Source organism: Cervus canadensis, chromosome 6 (assembly GCF_019320065.1).
Source record: "Cervus canadensis isolate Bull #8, Minnesota chromosome 6, ASM1932006v1, whole genome shotgun sequence".
NCBI lineage: Eukaryota > Metazoa > Chordata > Mammalia > Artiodactyla > Cervidae > Cervus > Cervus canadensis.
The window spans coordinates 41,520,960-41,547,222 of record NC_057391.1 but is presented as its reverse complement, the minus strand read 5'-3'; the positions used below and the strand labels follow the sequence as shown (position 1 = coordinate 41,547,222).

The window sequence follows — 26,263 nt, the reverse complement described above, 5'->3', positions numbered from 1 at the left end:
TATTACTAATAAGATTACTAAAATAAGAGTATAAAACCAACAGAGTTAAGTAAAAATCCCTTAATCTCATATTTGAATAGGAAATATCAGTATAAACTCATTTTTTGTCTCTTAAATTAAAAAGAACATATTTCATTGCTCTGGCTGTTGAAAAGGCCTAGAAACAATGAATTTAGTAGTAATAAGCACAATAGGCATTCACATTATGGTCTCTGAATACCATTCCCTACTAAGAGGAACCAGAAATCTTTGGGGAAATGCCTGAATCCAAGTTTGCCCTGTGCTGTCCTTAGTCACTCAGTTGTGTCTGACTCTTTGCGGATTCCAAATTTAGGGCAGGACTTAAAAAGTGAGTCTGGGACATTATCTTAAGTCAAAGAAGAAATGAGGAAATCTTTCAAAATAGTCAAATCGAAAGGATGTAAAAGCCATTCTTAAGAGGCTCCCACTGGCCAAAGATGGGGCAATTTGTACGTGAAAAAAAATTAGAACACATCAGATAATGAAAAATTAATGAATTTATGCAGGCCAGGAAGCAACAGTTAGAACTGGACATGGAACAACACACTGGTTCCAAATAGGAAAAGGAGTTCGTCAAGGCTGTATATTGTCACCATGCTTATTTAACTTATATGCAGAGTACATCATGAGAAACGCTGGGCTGGAAGAAACACAAGCTGGAATCAAGATTGCTGGGAGAAATATCAATAACCTCAGATATGCAGATGATACCACCCTTATGGCAGAAAGTGAAGAGCAACTAAAGAGCCTCTTGATGAAAGTGAAAGAGGAGAGTAAAAAAGTTGGCTGAAAACTCAACATTCAGAAAACTAAAATCGTCGCATCTGGTCCCATCACTTCACGGCAAATAGATGAAGAAACAGTGGAAACAGTGGCTGACTTTATTTTTTTGGGCTCCCAAATCACTGCAGATGGTGATTGCAGCCCTGAAATTAAAAGATGCTTACTCCTTGGAAGGAAAGTTATGACCAACCTAGATAGCATATTAAAAAGCAGAGACACTACTTTGCCAGCAAAGGTTCATATAGTCAAAGCTATGGTTTTTCCAGTAGTCATGTATGGATGTGAGAGTTGGACTATAAAGAAAGCTGAGCACCGAAGAATTGATGCTTTTGAACTGTGGTGTTGGAGAAGGCTCTTTAGAGTCCCTTGGACTGCAAGGAGATCCCACCAGTCCATCCTAAAGGAGATCAGTCCTGGGTGTTCATTGGAAGGACTGATGTTGAAGCTGAAACCCCAATACTTTGGCCCCCTGATGCAAAGAGCTGACTCATTTGAAAAGACCCTGATGCTGAGAAGGATTGAGGGCAGGAGGAGAAGGGGACGACAGAGGATGAGATGTGGGATGGCATCACTGACTCAATGGACATGAGTTTGGGAAAATTCCAGAAGTTGGTGATGGACAGGGAGGCCTGGTGTGCTGTGGTTCATGGGGTCAGAAAGAGTCGGATACAACTGAACGACTGAACTGAACTGAACTGATAATGATTTAAAAAAATGTGTCTTTGGTCATTTTTGGAGGTCACTAGAGCACCAGATCGTCACTCAAAAATGTATTCAATTCAGCTCAGTTGCTCAGTCATGTCTGACTCTGTGATCCAATGGGCTGCAGCACACCAGGCTCTCCTGTCCATCACCAACTCCTGGAGCTTACTCAAGCTCATGTCCATTGAGTCAGTGATGCCATCCAACCATCTCATCCTCCATCATCCCCTTCTCCTGCTGCCTTCAATCTTTCTCAGCATCAGGGTCTTTTCCAAAGAGTCAGTTCTATGTATCAGGTGGCCAAAGTATTGGAGTTTCAACTTCAGCATCAGTCCTTCCAATGAGTATTCAGGACTGATTTCCCTTAGGATTGACTGGTTGGATCTCCTTGCAGTCCAAGGGACTCTCAAGACTTCTTCAACACCACAGTTCAGAAACATTAATTCTTTGGCACTCAACTTTCTTTATAGTCCAACTCTCACATCCATACATGACTACTGGAAAAACCATAGCTTTGACTATATGAACCTTTGCTGGCAAAGTAGTGTCTCTGCTTTTTTTTTTTTTTTTTGTCTCTGCTTTTTAATATGCTATCTAGGTTGGTCATAACTTTTCTCCCAAGGAGTAAGCATCTTTTAATTTCATGGTTGCAGTCACCATCTGCAGTGATTTTGGAACCCACAAAAATAGTCTGCCACTGTTTCCACTGTTTCCCCATCTATTTGCCATGAAGTGATGGGACCGGATGCCATGATCTTAGTTTTCTGAATTTTGGTTTTAAGCCAACTTTTTCACTCTCCTCTTTCACTTTCATCAATAGGCTCTTTAGTTCTTCTTCACTTTCTGCCATAAGAGTGGTATCATCTGCATATCTGAGGTTATTGATATTTCTCCCAGCAATCTTGATTCCAGCTTGTGCTTCATCCAGCCCAGCATTTCACATGATGTACTGTGCATATAAGTTAAATAAGCAGCATGATAATATACAGCTTTGACATATGCCTTTCCCGATTTGGAACCAGTCTGTTGTTGTCCATGTCCTGTTCTAACTGTTGCTTCTTGAAATACAAAAATGTATTAAACATGGAAATATCAAGGATTTTATTCTGCCTTTCCTGTATGAACTATATTTCATAATAACCAAATTATTGATGAGGGAAAGTTATTTATGGAATAATTCAACCAGTGAATGCAAAAGGATTGATGGAATTATAAAATAATCATTTTGCTACTCCAGATAAGACAGTGGATCTAGGCAACAATTATGTTTGCTAAAACAGTTAAGTTAAAAGTCAATGAAGAGGGACTTCCCTCATGGTCCAGTAGTTAAGACTGTGCTCCCAATGCCAGATACACAGGTTCCATCCCTGTTTAGGGAAATAGATCCTGCACATGGCAACAAAGATCCCACATACTACAACTAAGACCAGGCACAGCCAAATAAATTAAAAAAAAAAAAGTCAACGAAGAACTTCATAATGGAAATATTGGATTGCTATCCTCGGAATCCACCGATTCCCTTGGTATCATTAAAGTAAAACAACTGGACTGTATAATGATGTCCTACAATAAGAAAAACACACCACTTAAGAAGTATTCTTGTCTAAAAAAATCAGACCTGAATCTTATAAAGCCAATAGCTTTAGCTATCAGCTCACAGAAAATAAGGCAAAGAATATTTTAAATAAAACCACTAAGATGCAATAAATCAAATCCTGAATGAGATATTCTATATGCCAAATGAGCTAGTTTTTCCAAAATAATGACATAAAAATTGAGGGATGTATTTATAAACAATGAAAGATATTTAACCAAATCCGATGTATGAAACTGTTTAGATTCTGACTTGAACAAACTTATGACAAAATACATCTAAGATAATCAGGGAAATTTGAAGATAGACTTAGTATTCAATTATATAAACAAATTATTTTAAGTTGTATTATTATCAAAATAGGATAATTGGCATTTTTTAAACTTCTTAACAGTAAAAGATAGATGTATATAGAAGTATTTCCAGGTGAATTAATATCATGTCTGAGATTTGCTTTAAAATACACCAGGAAAAAAAAGGAGAATAGATTTTTTTTTTTTTTTATTTACTGAATATTTATTGAACACCTGCTGTTTACTGGGCAAAAGGAAAAGAGACAAACTGTCTATCCAGAACTATTTTTTAACTCTTTCAGCAATGCCTGAGTCCTTATAAAAAAGTTCATTCAGCTGATTTAGTGTCCATTCATTCTTTGGTTAATCTTCATGTACAGTTTTCTCAAGTGTACTTTCAAATATTGCATAGTGCTGCAGACCATGAAATATTCCAAAGGTTGTCTGAAGGATGAGAGGGATCACCATTGCTTTTATCTCTGAATGACAAAGCAGTAGCGAATAAAGTAAAACCCTTCCTTTTGGTGGCAGGGGAACAGTGTGATACTTGAATGCTAGACGTCCATTTTTAGAAAAAGCCAAAGCAGTGGGATATAAAACACCACATGCTATGCCAATCAGTGAGCTTCTAAGAACACAATTTTCCTGGCTTATATTACCTGAACACAAAGCATCTGTTACAAGAAGCTTGTAAGAAACTATGGTAGACAAAAATGGAAGTGCAGTCAGTGATGCATATGTCTTCAAAACATCATGTGTGACCTTGAAGCGATGTCTGAAAATGAAATTTGTAAACATTCCAGAGAAAGCAGCTGTTGTTCCAAAAGTCAGTGTTCCATATATATTTAAAGTCTTTTCTTTTCTAAGGCATTCATTTTTTTTTTCGATGATTTCAATGACCACTGGTTTTCTGAGTTTTGCATCTCCTAGAGAAGGCCTGGACTGACCATGCGTGTATGCTGGTATCTTGATGTCCGTTTTCCCTGAAGGTAGGCCCGTTGTAGTTCTTCACACTGTAACTTTTTCAGAGCTTAGGCACTTCCGCAGCTCCCACCGGCACCACACCGGCAACCCGCACGTCGTCTCCAGCCTCACGCCCGAGCGCCGCCATCTTCGAGAATAGATTTTTTAAAACTGCTGTTAAGTTGGTACTTGTGAGTTCATTATACTTTTCTTTCTACTTTTAAGTTTGAAATTTTCTATCATTAACGGTTTTAAAAAATAAAGAAAAAGATGAACTATTGACATCTAAGTTATCTCTAAATAAACACAGTTTATAAAAAATAGGAAAAATAAACCTTGGTAAACATAGAAAAAGAGGGGAAAAAGGAAACTGGACATTTCCAAAAGAGTATTTAAATGAACAAAATAATCTGGTGAACTAACCATCTCCTCTGTATATTTCCATTTCTCTCTATATTGGCACCACCAACCTAAAAGAACCCAGTTACCTCTCTTCCATATGATTCTAGTAATAGTCAGAGAAATTCAGATAAATCCCAGTTCCCTCTGACTTTTTTCTTAGAACTAGCTCCCTTCTGTTTGCATGTGTAATGCCACCTAATCCAGGCCATGACAAAATTTCCTGTGACTGATGTGATTTACAGTTTGTCTTGTAAGGTTATATCTTAGCTCCGTTTTTCCAGAAGTCACTAAAAGAGACACCCAAATTGCATAAGTAAGGCCTGTGTGAGTCACAGTACAAGTTGGGATATGACTTTTCCCCCCTAAGCCAGGTTGGTTCTTCTCCACTGGTGAGTCTTGGCTTTGCCACTTCAGCCCTGACACCAAGCTGGGGGCCTCCCAAGCCTGTTACCCACCATCTACTTACCATAGTGACCATAAAAAGAAATGACTATTTCTCTTTCTGAAAACTAATCTATTTCACAACGTAGCTAACAACCAGCCTGATTCAAAATTAAAATGCTCCCAGTACAGACTTCTCCTTCTCTTCGGAGTCAAGGGCTAGGGGAACAAGTGCGCCTTGTGTTCTGCCCTCGAGGTCAGCAGATTGAATGTGGCCTTGTGTGTCCTGTGAATGCGCAGTGCATGACATCATGCATATTCAGTGGGCTTTCCAACTACTGGAGTCTCACTAGTGGCCAAAAATTTTCTTTTTAGAAAGGCACTCCTCTTTGATTTTTGAGATTGTTCTACTATCCTGGGACTTTCCTTTTTTTCTGCCTTAGCCATGACTCCTCCTGACTTGCTCCTTTTCCTCTCCTTCCCTTGCTTTTCCTCTCTCCTGCCTTCTCCTGTTCTCTCCTCCCCTCCCTTTTCCTTCCCCTCCCTTCCCATCCTCTCTCTTTCTCTTTCCATTTTCCATATGTAAAACTAATAGCAACTGTCAATTTTTAAAAATGTCAATTAGGTTCAGTTGCCCAGTCGTGTCAACTCTTTGCGACCTCATGGACTGCAGCATGCCAGGCTTCCCTGTCCATCACAACTCCTGGAACTTGCTCAAACTCATGTCCTTCGAGTCAGTGATGCCATCCAACCATCTCATCCTTTGTCATCCTCTTCTCCTGCCTTCAATCTTTGCCAGCATCAGGGTCTTTTCCAAGGAGTCAGTTCTTCACATCAGGTGGCCAAGGTATTGGAGTTTCAGCTTCAGCATCAGTCCTTCCAATGAATATCAGGACTGATTTCCTTTAGAACTGACTGGTTTGATCTCCTTGCAGTCCAAGGGACTCTCAAGAGTCTTCTCCAACACCACAGTTCAGAAACATTAATTCTTCAGCACTCAACTTTCTTTATAAGTCCAACTCTCACATCCATTTATGACTACTGGAAAAACCATAGCTTTGACTACAGACCTTTGTCTCTGGTTTTTAATATGCTGTCTAGGTGGTTGTAGCTTTTCTTCCAAGAGCAAGCGTCTTTTAATTTCATGGCTGCAGTCACCATCTGCAGTGATTTTGGAGCCAGAGAAAATAAAGTCTGTGACTGTTTCCATTGTTTCCCCATCTATTTGCCATGAAGTGATGGGACTGGATGCCATGATCTTCATTTTTTGAATGTTGAGCTTAAAGCCAGCTTTTTCACTCCCCTCTTTCACTTTCTTTAAAAGCCTTTTAGTTGCTCTTTGCTGTCTGCCATAAAGGTGGTGTCCTTTGAATATCTGAGGTTATTGATATTTTTTCTGGCAATCTCATTCCAGTGTGTGCTTCATCCAGCCCGGCATTTCACATGATGTACTCTGCATATAAGTTAAATAAGCAAAATGACCATATACCGCCTTGATGTACTCCCTTTTCAATTTGGAACCAGTCCGTTGTTCCATGTCCTATTCTAACTGTTGCTTCTTGACCTGCATCCATGTTTCTCAGGAGACAGTTAAGGTGGTCTGATATTCCCATCTCTTTCAGAATTTTCCAGGTTTGTTGTGATCCACATAATCAAAGGCTCTAGTGTAGTTACTGAAGCAGAAGTAGATGTTTTTCTGGAATTCTCTTGCTTTTTTATGATCCAACAGATGTTGATAATTTGATCTCTGGTTCCTCTGCATTTTCTAAATTTAGCTTGAACATCTGGAAGTTATCGGTTTATGTACTTTTGAAGCCTTGCTTGGAGAATTTTGAGCATAATTTTGGTAGCATGTGAGATGAGTATAATTGTGCAGTAGTTTGAACATTCTTTGGCATTGCCTTTCTTTGGGATTGGAATAAAAACTGACCTTTTCCAGTCCTGTGGCTGTTGCTGAGTTTTCCAAATTTGCTGGCATATTGAGTGCAGCAAGCACTTTCACAGCATCATCTTTTAGGATTTGAAATAGCTCAGCTGGAATTCCATCACCTCCACTAATGTTGTTCATAGTGATGCTTCCTAAGGCCGACTGGACATTTCAATCTAGGATGTCTGGCTCTAGTTGAGTGATCACACCATCGTGGTTATCTGGGTCATGAAGATCTTTTTTGTATAGTTCTTCTGTGTATAATCCTGCCACCTCTTCTTAATATCTTCTGCTTCCGTTAGGTCCATACCATTTCTGTCCTTTATTGTGCCCATCTTTGCATGAAATGTTTTCTAATTTTCTTGAAGAGCTCTCTAGTCTTTCCCATTCTGTTGTTTTCCTCTATTTCTTTGCATTGATCACTGAGGAAGGCTTTCTTATCTCCCCTTGCTATTCTTTGGAACTCTGCATTCAGACGGATATGTCTTTCCTTTTGTCCTTTGCCTTTTGCTTCTCTTCTTTTCTCATCTATTTGTAAGGCCTCCTCAGACAACCATTTTGCCTTTTTGCATTTCTTTTTCTTGGGGATGGTTTTGATCACAGCTTCCTGTATGATGTCATGAACCTCCATCCTTAGTTCTTCAGGCACTCTATCAAATCTAATCCCTTGAATTTATTTGTCACTTCCACTGTATAATCTTAAGGGATTTGATTTAGGTCATATCTGAATGGTCTAGTGATTTTCCCTACTTTCTTCAATTTAAGTCTGAATTTGGCAATAAGGAGTTCATGATCTGAGTCACAGTCAGCTCCCGGTCTTGTTTTTGCTGACTGTATAGCGCTTCTCCATCTTTGGCTGCAAAGAATATAATCAATCTGATTTCAGTGTTGAGCATCTGGTGATGTCCATGTGTAGAGTCATCTCTTGTGTTGTTGGAAGAGGGTGTTTGCTATGACCAGTGCATTCTCTTGGCAAAACTTTGCCGTGCTTCATTTTGTACTCCGAGGCCAAATGTGCCTGTTACTCCAGGTATCTCTTGATTTCCTACTAAATATAATTTTATTTGTTTCATTTTTGGCTGTGCTGAGTCTTCATTGCTGTGTGTAGGCTTTCTCTAGTTGTGACGAGCAGGGACTTCTCTGTAGCTGTGGTGCTTGGGCTTCTCATTGCAGTGGCTTCTCTTGCTGAGGAGCACAGACTCTAGGGTGAGCAGGCTTCAGTAGTTGTGACACGTGGGCTCAGTAGTTGTGGCTCCCAGGCTCTAGAGCACAGGCTCAATAGTTATGGCATATGGGCTTAGTTGCTCCTCAGGATGTGAGATCTTCCCCGACTAGGGATCTATGTCTCCTGCATTGTCTCCTGCGACCCATATCTCCTGCATTGGCAGGTGGTTTCCTTACCACTGAGCCACTAGAGAAGCCCCCGGATTCTTAATGTAGTTTTTAAGCACAATTATTTCTAGCCACTCAAAGGAAATTTTAGCTTGTACTTGGTACAGCATTTTGAAATGAAAGCCTCAGTTTAGGCTAACCTAGCCAGGGCTTTCATGGTGGCTCAGATGTTAAAGAATCTGCCTGCAACGTGGGAAACCTGGGTTCGATCCCTGGGCTGGGAAGATCCCCTGGAGGAGGGCATGGCAACCACTCCAGTATTCTTGCCTGGAGAATCCCCATGGACAGAGGAGCCTGGTTGGCTATAGTCCATGGGGTCACAAAGAGTCGGACACGACTAACTGACGAAGCACAGAACACACAGCCAGATATCTCAGAAGCCAACCCTCTGATGGCCACTGGGATTAGTGCTTATTTACCCATCATTGCTAGAGTGAGACAAGAAGAGGAATGAACATTTGGTTAAGAAGCAGGGACAATTTGTTTCTCTTAAAGCTGATTTCTGGTTAATATCTGAATGGGAAGGTATTTGAAGCTTGCATCCAAAAGAATATTGTTTGGTCTTTGAGAAATGGGCCACTCAAAGTCAGGAACACAGGCAGATAGCTCCATGTATTTGTCTGTTGGAGTTTGAAATTATATAATCCTCAAATAAATGAATTAAAGCCCCTGCATCTGGCAGGACTTCTCCTCTAGGCTGAGAAGCAGTTTGGGTCCCGGCAGCTGGAGAATTTACAGACACCAGAGTCCAGTCCAGTCCAGCTGAGCAGGGGAGAGGCTCCAGCAAAAGCCAGCCAGGTGCAGGCCAAGCTCAGGGCTACAACTGGGGAGAGGGGCTTCCATGTGGGTGAGGGTCAGCCCGAGGGCGGATTCGCCAAAGCCGAGATGATCTGGAGGGCTCTGGAATTCTCATTAGGCCTTGGCAGTGAGATGAAATTTGGACTTTGATCCTCTGGGCAAGGTCAGACCCCATTGAGAGGGATTCTAATCAGAGTTTACCCTCTTGTTTCATGGAGGAGGGGAAAAATTGCAACGTCCTGAACAAGGAAAAGAAACCTCTTTTAAAGCTGTTTTTTTCCAAAGGGGAAGTGTGTCATTTTAGACATTCAGGTACAGTGTAAACAGGATTTAATAGCTTAGCTGAGAAATTGTTGCTTTGTTTGCCTTCAAGAAGCTGTGTAAAAATATTCAGGAGTGCTTGACCATTTTCTAAAATTTAAATGTGTGTGGCTTACACTGGGGATGGGGGTGGGGATGTGGGGTGGGTGCTTGGCATGTAAGGATGGTCCAGGGCCCTAATGATACGTTGACCTGGTCATGTGGTTTTGTACAATTTGCAAGAGTAAAACCAGTGGCTCTTTCTATGCTCACTTCTATAACCACCCCTTTGTATCACATGGCAGCCAAGGATATTTTGGGATCTGGCTAAAAGGATGTTAAATTAAAGATATACATTGAGTTTGGGTTCAGTGAGATATATTTATATAGTTTGCAGGTATTCTGGGTACACTTATTTCTAGCTGTTTGAATATAAGAGTGGCTTTTAGGAATGATCTTAAAAGTTTTAAGTTTAGCTATAACTCATATATCATAAACTTGACCTTTTAAAAGCATATAGTTCAGTGACTTTAGTATGTTCTTAAGGTTGTGAAACTATCACAGCTCTCTAATTCTAGAACATTTTCATCCCTCCCCTAAAGAAACCACATCAGTAGTCCCTACCTATTCTCTCCCTTCCTCTCACCAGCCGACTCCTTAATCCCTTCCTAAGTATCTTCTCTTTCTGAATTTGCTTATTCTGGACACTTCATATAAATGGAATCATATAATATATGTGCTTGTTGTGTCTGGCTTTCCTCACTTAGCACAGTGTTTTCAAGGCTTATCTACATTTTAGCATGAATCAGTACATTATTCCTTTTTGTGCCTGAGTAGTGCTCCATTTTGTTAATCCATTCATCAGTTGATAGACATTTTGGATTATTTCCAGGAATGCTCTTCCTAATCAGTGTGTTAATTCTTTCAGTGTGAAGGTCCAGGGCCAGTGGTGTTATCATACAGTGAGCATGGCTCAGGGTGCCTGAGCCAGAGTGTGAGGGTTGTAGAGGAAAAATAAGTTTGAGATAGAGTCAGAAACTTTCATGCTAGAGGAATGACTAAACCTATCTATTCTTTGGAAAAAGAACAAGACCCTACTTTATAAAACAGGGAACTATATTTAATATCTTGTAATAATGGAAAAGATATGAAAAATAATGTATAAATATGTGTGTCCATATGAACATGTAACAACCACTTTGCTATGCAGGAAAAATTAACACAACATTGTAAATCAACTATACTTCAATGAAATAGGAAAAAATTAAAAAATGAATCTATTCTCTTAACATGTGATATTACCAAGTTGTTGTCTGAGACTATCAAAATATTTGCAGGCAAAACATCTAGGACAATATTATAGAGGCATGTCAAGTAGTTTGTTAATTAAAATATCCTTTTTCTGGATTTGGGGATTTTTTGGTAATTATCAATTTTTTTTCAAAATGTGTGATTTGTGGTTTACTTTCTCACTTTAAATAAAAACTTTAAAATCTAATTTTATATTTGTAATTTCGTATTTCTTTTCTTAAAGAAAGCCCTACCACCCCCCTCCAAGTTATGCATATAAGCTGGCAACCCCTTCCAACAAGGATCCACTGTGCCCGAGGGCAGCCCTTTCAACCCACTTTCCTTGTCATGTACTTAGAGGTGGTCAGATGCCAGGGATTTCCTCCCAGGGAATTATACAGTAAGCTGCTCATTTTGTGGTTTTTCCACCCTTTTATTGTCTACCCTTTTCCTTCTCACCTCGGGAGCCCTTCCAGGAGAAACTAGCTCACAGAGCACCTTCATTGAGCATGCAACACCTTCAAGAGTTGCTGTAATGGAATGTCGCTTAGCAGATGTTCCTGTCTCTGCTCCCCTTCCCTTTAGGGTGGAGTCTACTTCCCCATCAATGATGGGCTTGGCCATGTGACTTGCTCTGGCCAGTGGGATATGGACAAAGAAGTCCACGTGACAGTTCTAAGCACCAACTTTAGGAACTTTTCAGTTAGATCAAGCTCTAGAAGCCCGTGGTCCTTCAGTGTGAGCCCTGGAAGAAGATGTACAGGACGGACCTGCATCCTGAAACCTACATTCAGCCTGAAGAGGAGCAGCTGCCACGGACCTGCAGACTGTGAGTGAGAAATAAACATTTGTTATTCCAAGTTACTGAGATGGCCGTGTCTAAAAACATAGTAGTACTGCTGCAGCAGCTGACTCATAAATTGCACATTGCCAATCTGAACAGCATAACTAATACCATTTATCTCTCAGGAGGCAACTAAGCTTAGTCCCAGAGTGAGTCCCAAATTGAGTACAAGAGGACCTTTTAGTGTCTACCATGGTGTGAGCTCTCTACCTTTTTCAGAGAAGGGGCAATTTTAGATTCAGTGTTTCCCTGCTGAGATAAACAATGGTAAAGAAATCAAATCAATAAAATGAAAAAGATAAACTGTAAGAAGAGAGAAATAGAAGTAACATAAAATTGTTCAACAATGTGATCAGCTGAAAAAGATCACAAAGACTGTCTGAACAATGGTGGTTAAAGCAGCCACAGAGGATAGAGTGGGTTTCTTCACAGCAGGCACTTCTTACAGGCTGAGCATCCCTACCAGAGAGCCTCAGATACTCTGGTGAGATGAAGATGGAGCAGAAGACAGACTAGGGGTGAGCTGGAGGAACCCATTGTGCATTTCTCTTCCTGTCTCTGCATTTAGTGAAATAGCTATGGTGGGAGCATTTACACCAGAAAAATGAGCAAGTGCTATATTGATAAGGGGTCTTTTCCTCAGAGAACTAGTTGTTAAACGTTCAACAGTGCATCACTGTGACAAACCGTAATAATCTTTCAGAGGAAATACCAGAGAATATCAAGCAGTCCTGGCAGAAGTTCAAAAGCATACGAACCCTTAACCACTTCATCTCACTACCCCCTGCCCACTGCAATGTCCCACGACTCCCTGAAAGCCCACTTTCTCAAACACTTTCTTGTTATGCCAAGCAGGAAGCTTCCCAGGGGCTCTAAGAACAGGCCAGAAAACAGGGTACATTCTCAAGGAGAAGCAAAAGAATGGATGAAAATATGATTCCTGACATAACAGGGCATGCCACCCGTGAGCACAAAGTGAAACTTGAACTATCCCTTTGATCTTATGAGGAACGTATAAAGCAAAGTAAAAGAGCCCTTAACAGCACTTGTATTTGTAGAAGAGCAAATCTCACTTCCCTTATGCTTTTTCTCCAACATCTGCAACTCTGTCTTGAGTAGAATTGCAGATGGTTTTTCATTCCCTTTTTTTAAATGTCTGGAGAAACAGCTCAACTTTCCAAGTAGAATTATTAAAAGAATTTGGGGTAGGATGTAAAACCTTTCACTTTTTCCTAGTCATCAACTCTTCCTACATTATCATAAATTCTCATAAGCTTAGTGACTTCCCTCCTGTTCCCTCCCCTCCTGGGCTGCACTTTTGTAATTTTGTCAGTAGGCTCAAGGGACACGATTTCCTCCACTGATTGGGTTGTGGTGGGACGAGGTCAAGGGTGTGGGGAGAGAGAGAGAGAGAGAGAGAGACTAGGCAGCCATGTTGAGTTAACGTGACATCCTTTTTACATAGTCCACTTTGCATAGTTGTCATATTTCGTGCTGGTGCCTTGTCTTGTATGTATGACTCCATCAGTGCTGTCTGTAACATCCTTATAAGAACAATTAAAAGTTTAATTTAATGGCTATAATATGTAGAGAAAAATGAAAAGAATCTCCACATCCCGAGAAAGCTTCAAAAAAGATAAATTCTGTACTTTAGTGAAAAATAATGCATTAATGTTTTCCTTATAAAAGCATCCATGCATATTAAAGAATATTTTGCTTCTATGGAAGCAAAGCCCCAAAATCCACAGGATATGGACTTTTTGTTTTCTAGTGTTTTCAGGTCCATTTTGGTTGGATTGTCTCTAACATCTATTGATGTGTGTGTGCTTGTACTTATTCAGATATAGAGCAGAAGATGCAAACGGGCAGCTTTGGGGCCAAAAAAAATCATCTGGCCTGTTTTATCTGGCCTGTGAAATATATTTATAATTTAAATTCATATTTAACATGCAAAAATGAAGAGATTTCACATGAAATCCATACTTAGAATTTTTCTTGAAAACTTTAAATGCATTCTCAAATATCAAGAGTGAAGAAGAGGTGGTCCCCCTCAGAAGGGGCAGGTGCTTGCTGACTTGAAAATTGTCCCAGTGCAGTTTCTTTTATTTGTTTCTGCTGTGTTTGACTCCTGTTGGTATTTAAATTTGATGCTCTTGATGTAGAAGTTTTTAAAACAATTGCACCCATTTTTTCCATGCAACTTTAGCTTGGAAAAAAGTTCAGCTTTTTTCTCTAAGCAGTAGCTCACTAGGCTTTCCATATGTTTTTTCTCTGATTGTACCAATGCATGTGAAATAGTACCTATGAAGTGCATAATAGTATAAAGAGCAAGATAACTATTATTTGTAATGTTTTCTTCCTATGTTTTCTATGTGAATATCCTGTTTATTAGTGGGAATCATATTACACATGCAGTTTCATATCCAGCTTTAAAATTTTTTTCTTGTATTATAAATACTTACACTACTCGTTGAGTATGTACTGCTTAGTTAACTTAGTCTCCCTCACTTCCCTGATAGCTCGGTTGGTAAAGAATCCACCTGCAATGCAGGAGACCCTGGCTTGATTCCTGGGTCGGGAAGATCCCTGGAGAAGGAATAGGCTATCCACTCCAGTATTCTTGGGCTTCCCTTGTGGCTCAGCTGGTAAAGAATCCACCTGCAATGCAGGAGACCTGGGTTTGATCCCTGGGTTGGGAAGATCCCCTGGAGAAGGGAGAGGCTACCAACTCCAGTATTCTGGCCTGGAGAATTCCATGAACTGTATAGTCCATGGGGTCACAAAGAGTTGGACATGACTGAGTGACTTTCACTTCACTTCACCCCCACATGTTTACCTATTTAGGTTTTTCTTTTTCTGTCATAATTAAATTATAATAAATATCTTTGAGCTTGAAAGCTTTTTTCTCTATTGAGGATTCTTCCACTAGGATACATGCCTAGAAATGGGCTAAGAGAAAAGGCGTGTGACCAAACTAGAAGCCAGGTATCATGAATTTGGACTGTGGAGCTGGATTAAAATTACCTAAGGTGGAAAGCAGAGGCTGACGTGGCTGCTCAGACTCCCAAGCCAAGGGCAACAACAGGAGTGGACGTTGCTCACTGCCTGGAGCTGTTTACTAGTAACGTGGAGTCAAACAGCTTTTCATATATTTCTTTCTGTGAACACTTCATGAAGCCAACGTTTGGAGGGAAACGGGATATATGAAAATCTGAAACCTAATTTGAATAAATGAATATACCTAAGCGGAGCAAACTGTAATCAAACTTGACAGGAGCAAGTTGTTTTTCTCGGTTGAATTTGAAACTTATTTCATTAAACATATTTTTCTTAGTTTCTGCCTCTGGGCTTCAGGATTTGATTCTAGTGATTTTATTGCCTGGGAAACTGAGAGGGTTTGTGTATCTGTAACTTTCATATAACTTTCATGAAGTTGTAGTTAGTTGTCCCTAGTTCACAGTGGTGGTGTTTAGTCGCTTAGTCGTGTCCGACTCTTTGCAACCTCATGGACTGTATGTAGCCCACCAGGCTCCTCTGTCCATGGGATTTCTCAGGCAAGAATACTGGAGTGGGTTGCTGTTTCCTTCTCCAGGGGATCTTCCTGACCCAGGGATCGAACCCGCATCTCCTGCATTGCAGACGGATTCTTTACCACTGAGCCATACTGTGCTTGGTAATGTAAAAATGTCAGTAGTCGCTTGCCTGGAAACTATCAAAGAAGTTTCCTCTCAGGGATTTGTTCACGTTCCTTTCCAGGCATATTCAAATAGAGAAGACTAAACCTGTTAATATTCTCATTTCAGTGGTTTTATGCAGCTTCATAGAGGCATTTATTGCCATTAGTAAAGAAGAAAACTAGGTACTTCTTTATAAAGTAGGTACGTTAGTGTTCAAATTAATAAAAAGAGTGATGGAAATGAGTTCAGGATAAAGAAACTCAATCTCAGGGAACATAAAAAATGCCAGGTGGGACTTTAATTTGTAATCACATTACTTTGTAAATATTGTTCACAGTATGTTAATATAAGTATTGATTTTCACATCAGGGATAGCAAACCTTGCCAAATCCTAGCCTGCTTTTGTTCAGATTATAAGCTAGGAAGATTTATTTGTGTATTTAATATAAGCTTCTTTCACCAAAATGTTAAAGGTAGTGAGTGCATATTACTTCTTCCTGTGTCTTTCATCTAAATCATAGCAAGCACTTAACAAATGCTTCTTTAGTAAGTGATGACTGTCTATCTATGTAATATCTATCAGTGTATATATATAGCTATGTATCTATCAATATATAAAAAGCAGAGACATTACTTTGCCAACAAAGGTCTGTCTAGTCAAAGCTATTGTTTTTCCAGTAGTCATGCATGGATGTGATAGTTGGACTATAAAGAAAGCTGAGCACCTGAAGAATTAATGTTTCTGAACTGTGGTGTTGGAGAAGACTCTTGACAGTCCCTTGGACTGCAAGGAGATCCAACCAGTCCATCCTAAAGGAAATCAGTCCTGAATATTCATTGGAAGTACAGATGCTGAAGCTGAAACTCCAGTACTTCGGCAACCTGATGTGAAGAACTGACTCACTAGAAAAGATCCGATGCTGGAAAAGATTGAAGGCGGGAGGAGAAGGGGACAACAGAGGATGAGATGGTTGGATGGCATCACTGACTCGATGGACATGAGTTTGAGTAAACTCTGGGAGTTGGTAATGGACAGGGAAGCCTGGCGTGCTGCAGTCCATGGGGTTGCAAAGAGTCAGACACAACTGAGTGGCTGAACTGAACTGAACTGATCAATGTATAAATGATACTGTTTAGAATAGGCTCAATTACCATGGGCATCTAAAATTTATAAATTATTTTTATTTACTCATGTTTTAATGGCTTTCCATAAGAATATATCATCTAGACTGTATACCTATATGTAAAATTAATAGAATATATGAGGATAAGAGTAGGCTTTTTATCTTTTCCCAGTTTTATTGAAATATGACTGGCATATAACATTATATTCATTTTAGATGTATAACATGATGATGTGATATGTGTATATATCACAAAATGATCACCACAGTAAGTTTAGTTAACATCCATCACTTCATGTAGTTATGAATTTTGTGTTCTTATAATGAGAACTTTTAAAATCTAGTCTCTTAGCACATTTCAAGTATGATACAGTATTGTTAACTTTAGTCACCATGCAGTACTTTATTATTTATTATTATTTTTTATTATTTTTAAATATTTATGTATTTGACTGTGCTGGGTCTTAGTTGCAGCATGCAGGATCTTTTTTAAAAAATTAATTAATTTATTTTAATTGGAGGCTAATTACTTTACAATATTGTAGTGGGTTTTGCCATACATTGACATGAATCAGCCATGTGTGTCCCCCATCCTGAACCCCCTGCCCACCTCCCTCCCCATCCCATCCCTCAGGGTTATCCCGGTGCATCGGCTTTGAGTGCTATGTTTCATGCATTGAACTTGGACTGGTGATCTATTTCACATATGGTAATATACATGTTTCAATGCTATTCTCTCAAATCATCCCACGCTTGCCTTCTCCCACAGAGTCAAAAAGTTTGTTCTTTATATCTGGGTCTCTTTTGCTGTCTCACATATAGGGTCATTGTTACCATCTTTCTAAATTCCATATATATGCATTAATATACTGTATTGGTGTTTTTCTTTCTGACTTACTTCACTCTGTATAATAGGCTCCAGTTTCATCCACCTCATTAGAACTGATTCAAATGCCTTCTTTTTAATAGCTGAGTAATATTCCATTGTGTATGTGTACCACAGCTGTCTTATCAATTCGTCTGCAGATGGACATCTAGATTGTTTCCATGTCCTAGATATTGTAAGCAGTGCCGTGATGAACATTGGGGTACAGTGTCTCTTTCAATTCTGGTTTCCTCAGTGTGTATGCCCAGCAGTGGGATTGCTGGGTCATATGGCAGTTCTATTTCCAGTTTTTTAAGGAGTCCTCCACACTGTTCTCCATATTGACTGTACTAGTTTGCTTTCCCACCAACAGTGTAAGAGGATTCCCTTTTCTCTGCACCCTCTCCAGCATTTATTGTTTGTAGACTTTTTGACAGCAGCCATTCTGACCGGAGTGAGATGGTACCTCATTGTGGTTTTGATTTGCATTTCTCTGATAATGAGTGATGTTGAACATCTTTTCATGTGCTTGTAGCATACAGGTGTAGCCATCTGTATGTCTTCTTTGGAGAAAAGTCTGTTTAGTTCTTTGGCCCATTTTTTGATTGAGTCGTTTATTTTTCTGGAATTGAGCTGTAGGAGCTGCTTGTATATTTTAGAGATTAATTCTTTGTTGGTTGCTTTGTTTGCTATTATTTTCTCCCATTCTGAAGGCTATCTTTTCACCTTGCTGATAATTTCCTTCGTTGTGCAAGAACTTTAAGTTTAATTAGTTCCCATTTGTTTATTTTTGCTTTTATTTCCATTAATCTGGGAGGTGGGTCATAGAGGATCCTGCTGTGATTTCTGTCAGAGAGTGTTTTGCCTATGTTTTCCTTTAGGAGTTTTATAGTTTCTGGTCTTACATTTAGATCTTTAATCCATTTTGAATTTATTTTTGTGTATGGTGTTAGAAAGTGTTCTAGTTTCATTCTTTTACAAGTGGTTGACAAGTTTTCCCAGCACCACTTGTTAAAACGATTGTGTTTTCTCCATTGTATATTCTTGCCTCCTTTGTCAAAGATAAGGTGTCCATAGGTGCGTGGATTTATCTCTGGGCTTTCTATTTTGTTCCATTGACCTATATTTCTGTCTTTGTGCCAGTACTATACTGTCTTGATGACTGTAGCTCTGTAGTATAGTCTGAAGTCAGGCAGGTTGATTCCTCCTGTTGCATTCTTCTTTCTCAAGATTGCTTTGGCTATTCAAGGTTTTTTGTATTTCCATACAAATTGTGCAATTATTTGTTCTAGTTCTCTGAAAAACACCATTGGTAGCTTGATAGGGATTGCATTGAATCTATAGATTGTTTTGAGTATTATACTCATTTTCACCCTATTGATTCTTCCAATCCATGAACATGGTATATTTCTCCATCTATTGTGTCATCTTTGTTTTCCTTCATCAGTGTTTTATAGTTTTCTAAATATAGGTCTTTTGTTTCTTTAGGTAGATTTACTCCTAAGTATTTTATTCTTTTTGTTGCAATGGTGAATGGAATTGTTTCCTTAATTTCTCTTTCTGTTTTCTCATTGTTAGTGTATAGGAATGCAAGGGATTTATGTGTGTTAATTTTATATCCTACAACTTTACAGATTGATTTCATTGATTAGCTCTAGTAGTTTTCTGGTGGTGTCTTTAGGGTTTTCTATGTAGAGGATCATGTCATCTGCAAACAGAGAGAGTTTTACTTCTTCTTTTCCAATCTGGTTTCCTTTTATTTATTTTTCTTCTCTGATTGCTGTAGCTAAAACTTCCAAAACTATGTTGAATAGTAGTGGTGAGAGTGGGCACTGTTGTCTTGTTCCTGACTTCAGAGGAAATGATTTCAAGTTTTCACCTTTGAGGATAATGTTTGCTGTGGGTTTATCATCTATGGCTTTTATTATGTTAAGGTATGTTCCTTCTATAGCATGCAGGATCTTTAGTTGTGACATGTGAACTTCTTAGTCATGTAGTTACTAAGAAGTTACTAAGTAGTTACAGAGAACAGTGCCTAGTTCTCTGACCATGGGTCAAACCCAGGCCCCTGCAATGAGCAGATGGATTCTTAGCCATTGGACCACTAGGAAAGTCCCACCATGCCCTACTTTACATCTCAGAATCTATTCATATTATACCTGGAATTTTATGTATTGACTACCTTCATTGATTTTTTTCCACTGCCACCCCACCCCCAGCCTCTGGTAGCCACCAGTTTATCCTCTGTTTCTATGGATTTGGATCATAGAAAATATGAACAAGATCATATAGTATTTGTGTTTCTCTCTGTTGTTTCACTTAGCATAATGGTCTCAAGTTCCCTCCATGTCGTTGCAAATGGCAGAATTTCCTTGTTTTTATGACTGAATAATATTCTATTGCAGACATACCATATTTTCTTTAGCCATTCATCTGTCAGTGAACGCTCATGTTGTTTCCATGTCTTAGCTGTTATAAATAATATTGCAATGACCATGGGGGTGCAGATATCTCTTGGATATGTTATTTTCATTTCCTTCAGATACATACCCAGCAGTGGAATTGCTAGATCATACGGTAGTTCTATTTTTGATTTTTTTGAGGAAACTCAATACTGTTTTCCATAGTGACTGCACCAATTTACATTCCCATCAACATTCACTTTCCCTTTTCTCCAGTTCCTTTTCAATGCTTATTATTTCTCATGTTTTTGATGATAGCCATTCTAACAGGTGTGAAGTGATATCTCATTGTGATTTTGATTTGCATTTCCCTGATGATTAGTCATGTCAAGGACCTTTTTATATACCTGTTGGCCATCTGTTATTCTTCTTTAGAAAAATGTCTATTCACTTATTTTGCCCGTTTTTAATTGGATATTTTGCTATTTAATTGTGTGAGTTCTTTATATATTTTGGATATTAACCCCTTATCAGATACATAGCTAGTTCACAGTATGTTAATGTAAGTATTGATCTCTATGTCAGGGCTAGCAACTTTGACAAATCCTAGTCTGCTTTTGTATAGTCTGTGAACTAAGAATAATTTTAAATGTTTAAATGGTCAGGAAAAAAATCAAAAGGAAAATAATACTTTGTGACTTGTGAAAATTATATGAAATTCAGACTTTTAGTATCTATACATCAAGCCATGTTGGGACACAACAACCATGCCTGTTTACTTATGTATTGTCAATGGCTACTTCTGTGCTATGAGGGCAGAGTTGAATAGTTGCGACAGAGACCATCTGGCCTACAAGACCTAAATTATTTACTCTCTCTCCCTTTACAGAAAAATTTTGCTGATTCCCACTCCAGTGGATTTAGAGACATAGCCTGACACATCTTAACCCCCTTACCGAGAGATTCTGTCATTAGTAGAAGATCTAAGAGAGATGACCCACGTGACTTGAAATCAAGTATTGAACCTATATTGGCTAAATTTGTAGGTACCTCTAAATCAGGCAGGATAAGGAGAAAGTTGTTCATTGAATGTTAGAAAAAGAGTTAAAATGAATATGATAAAGGATTAGTTTGAAATAGTCATTTAGGATCTAAAATGAAATACTAAAGGTACAAATTGAGAAAAACTGAGGGGAAGTATGGCATTAACATTCTGATGAACAGTGTCAAATCATAGTGTTAAAAAGTAACTCACATTCACAAGAGAAGCAAACATAGGCAAGCTTTAGTAACAATGACATTCCTGTCAGCTTGAAAACAATGCTTCCCCCAAGCTCAGGAGCTGTGCCTTTTGGTTCTTAGGATTCTCTCACCGTAGACTCCATAAAGGCTGTTGACTCATGAGCTGATATAAATGCTGGTGTCTGGATTTTGGAGCTCCAAACTCTAAAAAGACGTGGGACTGAGTGTTCTACAAAGATAACTGTGAGTGGGGAGAAATAGGTGGATGAAAAATGGCCCTCAAAGCTGGTATGTCTAAGCTGGGGAGTGAAGATGGAGCAGCTAGCACACAGACTGGATTTGAAAATAAGCCTCACCACTTATTAGCCAAGTACTTTAACCTATCTAAGCTTCTTTATCTAAGTTTCCTTATCTATGAAATAAAAATCTCTTTAGGTGATTCTTAAAGGAATTAAAAGAGATAATGTCAAAAGAAATTTGTAAAACACAAACAGATGTGGGACACTGTTGTTGATAGAAAGCTGAGCTGGGACAGTGATTATCCTCAAGTCCTGAAGAAGTATTCCATATGGTTGTTGAATCTGTACACCGAACAAGGAGTTGCAGCCAAAATGGCCAATGGGGGCTTGCCAGGTTGCTCTGGCTCAGACTGAATTCATAAAGGATATAAGAACACCTTTCTCACCCTAAGGCATCCTCTGCCTGCCAGGACAAGCACCCACCCAGAAGAGGTATTTTTCCCCATTCATTTTCATGAAGGCTCCATGTAGGTTTTGTGCATTTGTATATAACTATACAGCAGCACTGTATATTCAATGGTAGTCAAGAGGATAATGCTAGACAGTTGTTTTCCATCTCTTCAGTGGAGATCCAGTATTTGCTGAACTTGAAGTAAAGGAGAGCTCAGGCAAAGAGAAGCTCTGTTGATCTACGACAGCTCAAACTTTAGACCACTTGAGGTGACAATAGAATATCCATCTTTGAAAAATCTTTGAAGACAACATAGAAGATCTTCTAGATGTCTGCCATCTAAACATCTCTCTGACACTTTTTCTGGTTCTGATTCTCATATTATCCTGAGTTTAAAAGACTTTAAGCCTGCCCTGTGGCTTTTCCCTGGTTCACTCACCAGGAAAAATAAAAAATTGTTTCTTTTTCTTAGTTGGTTTTGTATTTGTCAAATACCAAACTGCATTGCATAGTAAGAATAAGTTAAACAAAAACAGACAGGAAATATTTGAAACTTTGGGGAGTCTATAAATGTCTCATGTCCTTTGCATAGAACTTCTTTACAAAATTTTTTCTGACATGTATTGCTTAATCCATTCAACTTTGTAACCTAGTCAGTAAGAATTGCTTCCCAAATGGTGATGCTTCCTCTGCATTAGCATGAGGTTAGCAGTGAGCGATATATTCTGTCGACATCAACAGGGATAATACTACCTGCTCTGAGCCAGGAGTTGAAATCAAAGCAAATAGGTAAGCTGTTGGCCTGAGCCAGCTGTACCTTCCAAAGATCCCAGCATGCTGATTTCCCTTCCATTTTTGGAAATGCTTCAGGAATTATAGCTGAATGTTTCTGTGTTGAAATAATGGCTTTACGCTCAGGACTACTTTATGCAGAGGACTCTGTTTCAATATAGTTTTGCAAAGCAGTGACCCTATCTGTATGAATATGCCCCATAGAGAACCAGCTTTTTTTTTTCTTCCCAGTGATAGCAAATGGCCCACAAATGAATACTGCTTAAAATACATTCATTGACTGAAGGAGTGCTCAAACACTTCTAATATAGAATAGTTTACATTATAAAATACCTTTAAATGTTATGTAAGCTTTTATAACAACTCAGAGTCACAGACAAATATGATCCTCGTTTAACAGATGAGGAAATACACTTGGAAGGAAGTTAAATGTCAGAATCAGAATCATAAAAGTCAGTAGCTAAATCACATTCACCCCATTACTCTTGGTCAGGTTCTTTTTTATTTACATATGTATAATTTTATTTATTTATGTATTTATTGGCTGTGCTGGGTCTTCATTGCTGCAAGGGCTTTTCTCTAGTTGTGATGCGCAGGCTTCTCATTTGTGGTGGCCTCTCTTGCTGTGGAGCACGGGCTCTAGGGCCCCTGGCTTCAGTAGTTGCGGCACATGGGCTCAGTGGTTGTGGTGCGCAGGCTTAGCAGCATGTGGGATCTTCCTGGATCAGGGATCAAACCCATGTCTGGTCAGATTCTTTTTGGGCTACTCTTTCTGAATAACAAGCAGAAATAGAAGTTTATTTTTGGGTATTCTGAAAGGTAAATAAGGGGACACCACCACATGATCACACTGGATATTAAATTATATTAATTTAGTTAACCTCTTATGGCTACATTTTCTAATGTCACACAGTTTAAAAATTATTTTCAAGGTCTTCTGTGTGGAACACAGGTTAAGATAGGAAGTTCTTGACCTACTTTTAATTGTTCTTCATTTCTATAGATTTAAACCTCTAGAGGTTATTTTCATTCTATCATCAACCAATTAAACTCTATTCATACTGAATAGTTGCCCTTGAGAAATTTAGAGTTGAGTCAGGGAGGCCGATTATACATATTCTAATTGGAAACTGTAAGTGTAATCCCAATATCTAAAGCTGCTAAACACAAATATGAGTCCATCAACACACATATGCAAGTCTTCATGGCTATTGACTACATGTCCAATTTCTACCAGTGTTTTTCTCCAAATAAATCTTGGGATTCCCACAGGTGCACACTTGGTTGTCTAAGACCCAGTCTTGGTTACTGGAGCAACAGTGGGTGACAAAGCCAAGATTCTGAACTCCTGGTTCTGGCAGTACCTCAGAGGTGTCTCTCTGATAGTGGAATACTGCTCGCCCTGAATGGCCACTGCCAGGGCCATACCTGTGATGACCACCAGGAGGAGAGTTCCGTTGTCCCTTCTAAGGGTTGAGAATATTTCTGTAATTGATCTCCATCTGTGCAGGGAAGAGAAACAAACACACAATTTTGTTCAAACTCCTAAAGAAGCAGTTTACCATGAGGGCTTTAGTCACTTTTTGATGCAATGTCATCAGTAAAGGGTTCAGTTCAGTTGCTCAGTCATGTCTGACTCTTTGCGACCCCATCGACTGCAGCATGCCAGGCCTCCCTGTCCATCACCAACTCCCAGAGTTTACTCAAATTCATGTCCATTGTCAGTGATGCCATCAAACTGTCTCATCCTCTGTCGTCTCCTTCTCCTCCCACCTTCAATCTTTCCTAGAATCAGGGTCTTTTCTAGTGAGTCAGTTCTTCGCATCAGATGGCTAAAGTATTGGAGTTTCAGCTTCAGCATCAGTCCTTCCAATGCACATTCAGGACTGATTTCCTTTAGGATGGACTGGTTGGATCTCCTTGCAGTCCGAGTCTTCTCCAACACCACTGTTCAAAAGCATCAATTCTTCAGCGCTCAGCTTTCTTTATAGTCCAACTCTGATATCCATACATGACTACTGGAAAAACCATAGCCTTAACGAGACAGACCTTTGTTGGCAAAGTAATGTCTCTGCTTTTTAATATGCTGTCTAGGTTGGTCATAACTTTTCTTCCAAGGAGTAAGCATCTTTTAATTTCATGGCTGCAATTACCATCTGCAGTGATTTTGGAGCCCCCCAAAATAGTCTGCCACTGTTTCCACTGTTTCTTCATCTATTTGCCATGAAGTGATGGGACCAGATGCCATGATCTTTGTTTTCTGAATGTTGAGCTTTAAGCCAACTTTTTTACTCTCCTCTTTCACTTTCATCAAGAGGCTCTTTAGTTCTTTTTTGCTTTCTGCCACAAGGGTGGTGTCATCTGCATATCTGGGGTTATTGGTATTTCTCCCAGCAGTCTTGATTCCAGCTTCTGTTCATTCAGCCCAGCGTTTCTAATGATGTACTCTGTATATAAGTTAAATAAGCAGGGTGACAATGTACAGTCTTGATGTATCCCTTTCCCTATTTGGAACCAGTCTATTGTTCCATGTCCAGTTCTAACTGTTGCTTCCTGACCTGCATACAGATTTCTCAAGAGGCAGATCAGGTGGTCTGGTATTGCCATCTCTTTCAGAATTTCCCACAATTTTTGGGTAAAGGGTAGAGAAAGACAAACATATGTGAAAGTAACAACAAGTATTTTTTTTAATTAGAACTGATTTTGTATTCAATTTTTAGTCAGTCTAGATCTAGTCAGGAGAATAAGTCTCAAAGGATTGGTTTGATCAGTTTTAATTAACCAGGTGACTTTTATCTCTTTTATTGTCTAATTGTTTTGTCTTTTTTGATGTATTTACCCAAGCACAGTAAAATGGATGAAGTGTTATCCAACTCCATCTTGGATGCTCTAGGACAATTTTATTTTTTAGAACTCTTTAGGCAACAAATTTATATTAACTTCTTAAGCAACCCAAGTTTGCATTTTTTAACTTGATAATGAGGCCATTGTCAGAGATAAATTATGGCTCTTTCATCATAGTTCAGAAATCCTTGTGAAAAGGTGAAACCCACTATAAGGACAATTTTTGGTAAGTTGTCATGTAAAACTTGATGAAATATGAACAAATGAAAGAATGGCTTTGAACACTTGGAAAGACTAGATTACCATGTCTAAAGAACAGATCACATTTTGGAATGGTAAGGACAAAAAGGCTGTCTCATTAATCAAGAAGAATAGACTCAAGAATGGCCATTGAGGTTCCTTTTAATGGGAATAGATATCAATAACAGTTTGACCTTAATTGGTCTAATTGTGGAGGACAAAATCCCAGGGAGAGTTTAAAAAATCATGCAATGATTCTGCAAGCTTTTTGGGAAAATAATTGGACCAGTTTACTTAATTAGTCTCATATTTCCTTGTTCTCTGATGTCCTTGGATCCCTTTGAGTTTCTGAGAAATATCAGTAACAGGAACTAATTGGTAGGGACTTAGAATCCCATTGAAGATTATAGATGTGTCAGAGCTAAAAATATATATATGTGTCAGTGAATTTTGAGGATGTATATCAAAATTAATATTTAGAAAGTTTGGTCGAGCTAGTGCTTAGTCACTCAGTTGTGTCTGACTCTTTGCAATCCCATGGACTGTATCCTGCCACATCCTCTGTCTGTGGGATTTCCCAGGCAAGAATACTAGAGTGAGTGGTCACTGCTATCTTTGAGAAAGGCAGATTTAGTTGAAACATTCATGGGAAATGAAGAAGTTAAGAAGAGAGCAGAAGAGATTAATGCAATAGAAT

General features: G+C 39.0%; 1 protein-coding gene across 1 annotated transcript in view; it reads right to left on the bottom strand.

Moving 5' to 3' along the window:
• Positions 1–3,588: 3,588 nt before the first annotated feature.
• The window catches only part of LOC122444287 (complex I assembly factor TMEM126B, mitochondrial-like), a 61,897-nt gene continuing 39,222 nt past the window's right edge, over positions 3,589–26,263 (bottom strand). The window contains exons 2-3 of the mRNA XM_043473015.1: positions 23,847–23,984; positions 3,589–4,399 (exon numbers count right to left, since the gene is read on the bottom strand). Coding sequence (XP_043328950.1) covers positions 3,757–4,399; positions 23,847–23,984 — 781 coding nt within the window. The 3' untranslated portion in view covers positions 3,589–3,756. The remainder of the gene's footprint in view (positions 4,400–23,846; positions 23,985–26,263) is intronic.